Source organism: Penaeus monodon, chromosome 7 (assembly GCF_015228065.2).
Source record: "Penaeus monodon isolate SGIC_2016 chromosome 7, NSTDA_Pmon_1, whole genome shotgun sequence".
Classification (NCBI taxonomy): Eukaryota; Metazoa; Arthropoda; class Malacostraca; order Decapoda; family Penaeidae; genus Penaeus; species Penaeus monodon.
In genome coordinates, this window is record NC_051392.1 from 1,523,363 (window position 1) to 1,525,862 (window position 2,500).

At 38.3% G+C, this 2,500-nt stretch overlaps 1 protein-coding gene across 1 annotated transcript in view; it reads left to right on the forward strand.

Annotated features, from left to right (window-relative positions):
• Window positions 1–2,435: 2,435 nt before the first annotated feature.
• LOC119574955 overlaps window positions 2,436–2,500 on the forward strand; it is a 14,932-nt gene continuing 14,867 nt past the window's right edge. Inside the window, exon 1 of the mRNA XM_037922244.1 lies at window positions 2,436–2,500. This exon is cut by the window's right edge and continues 7 nt beyond it. Within this exon, the coding sequence (XP_037778172.1) occupies window positions 2,459–2,500 (42 nt within the window). The 5' untranslated portion in view covers window positions 2,436–2,458.

Sequence of the window (2,500 nt, forward strand, 5' to 3'; positions counted from 1 at the left end):
AGAGGGGGTAGAGATACATAGAGAGAGAGAGAGAGAGGATAGAAGAGAGAGAGAGAGAGAGGAGAGATAAGAGAGAGAGGGAAGATAGAGGGAGAGGAGAGAGACAGAAATATATAAGTGAGATGAGAGAAGGAAGTTAGAGAGAGATATGAGAGAAGAGAGATTATAGATAGAGAGAGACATAGCTGAGAGTAAAGAGAGATGTAGAGAGAGATAGAAGAATATAATATATATATATATATAGATATATATATACACACACATATATGTTGTGTGGGGTAGTATAAATATATATATATAGATCTATATAATATAGATATATATAATATAGATATATATATAATATATATTGAACCCTTACATGATTGGCACCTTTCCTAATCAATCGAGGTCCGGCGTTTAACACTACGCCACGGCGAGGGACTTCCCCCTACGGTACTATACATATATACCCGATCTGGCATATATACAGATATGATAAGATAGATATGAATAGAGATATATAGAGAGAGAGATATAGTTGATAGAGTACATACACACACACACACACACAACACACACAAACAACATATATATATAGATATATAATAGATATAGAAATATAGATATAAATCGATAGAGAGAGAGAGATAGAGTCGAGAGAAGGAGAGATAGAAGAGAGAGAGAGAGACAGAGAAGAGAGAAGAGAGAGAGAGAGGAGAGAGAGAAGAGAGCGAGAAGAGAGAGAGAGATAGTAGAGCAGAGAGAGAGGGGGGTGGAGCGCGCCGCGCGCGCGTCGCGCTCGCGCGCGAGCGCGCGCGAGAGATAGAGAGAGAGAGAGAGAGAGAGAGAGAGAGAGAGAGAGAGAGAGAGAGAGAGAGAGAGAGAGAGAGAGAGAGGCAGAGACACACACACACACACACACACACACACACACACACACACACACACACACACACACAAACACGCACAAGCACATACGTATAGAATGAGAGAGAGAGAGATAGAGAGAGAGAGAGAGAGTAGGAGACTGAGAGAGATATATATAGATATAGATAGTAGGTGTGTGTGTGGTGGGTGTGTGTGGGTGTGTTGTGGGTGGGGGGTGGGGGTGTGGGGGTGCCACGATGTAGTAAGGTAGGGACACACACAACACACACACACACACACCACACACATATGAAGAGATATAGATAGAGATAGTAGATATATATAAATAAATAATATATATATATATATATAGATATATATATAGTGCAAACACACCACACATATAGGTGTATGTGGTGTTGTGTGTGTGTATGTAAATAGGTACATACAGCAGAAGAATAGAGAGAATAAGGATAAGAGAGATAGATAAGGAGAGATAGATATATAGATTATACACACACACCACACACACACACACACACCACACACACACACAGCACACAATATATAGTATATATAGATATAGTATAATATATAATATATATAGATATCTATATATATAGATAGATAGATATATAGATATTATAAATACAATTAGATCATGCTGTGACAACGGCGGCTCAGACATGAACCTACCGTTAAAAGAAGAAGATATTATATATAATATATTAATATATATATATATATATATATATATATATAATAATATATATATAGACATAGTATATATATGTGTGTGGGGTGTGGTTGTGTGTATACACACCACATATATATATATGGGTGGGTGGTGTGTGTATGTGTGTGTGGGTGTGTGTGTGTGTGTGTGTGTGTGTGTGTGTGTGTTGTGTGTGTGTGTGTGTGGTGTGTGTGTGTGTGTGTCGTGTGGTGTGTGTGTGTGTGTGTGCGTGTGTGTGTTGTGTGTGTGTGGGCCGCCGCGCGTGCATATATAGATATAGTACAGTAAGGTGTGAAGCTGCTGGCTAAAGTGCCAGTTGCTTGCTGCAGATCTTGACTCTGTTGCCAGCAAACTTGCAGCTTCACAAGAGGCCTCGACCAAACAGATTTTGAATTTTGTATCTGTTAATTGGCCTTTGTGAAAGAATATTTTGTTTTCCTGATATACAGTACTGTCTAAAGTAAAGTGTTTTTTATCTGACCAGAGAAAATCAATCCGCGTTATCATTTAATCAATGGAGTCTAAAACACTTAACTTATAAGTATAATTACTTCCTCTTTGGAAAAGTGATCCCGTAATAAAAAAAGTCTAAGTAATAGTACAACAAAGTTCCGTTCCCTTGACTTTGACTTCATACTAATATAGGATAAGACACCAGTCTGTTTTCCTGATCGTCACAACATCATCATGAACGACACTATTGCTTCTTGCTTATGAAATCAAAATAGAAAGCGTTTCATTAGAAATACCAGTAAACTCTTAAGATAAACGATCTATTTCCTGGAGCGAGTGAATTCATTCGAAACAAGATGACAAGCAAACAGGGTGGGGTTCAAAGGCTTGCGGAAACTCGGGGAGAAATTCGCCTAAAAAATGAGATATTTGACCATATTTGTCCTCCTCTCCACCTTATTC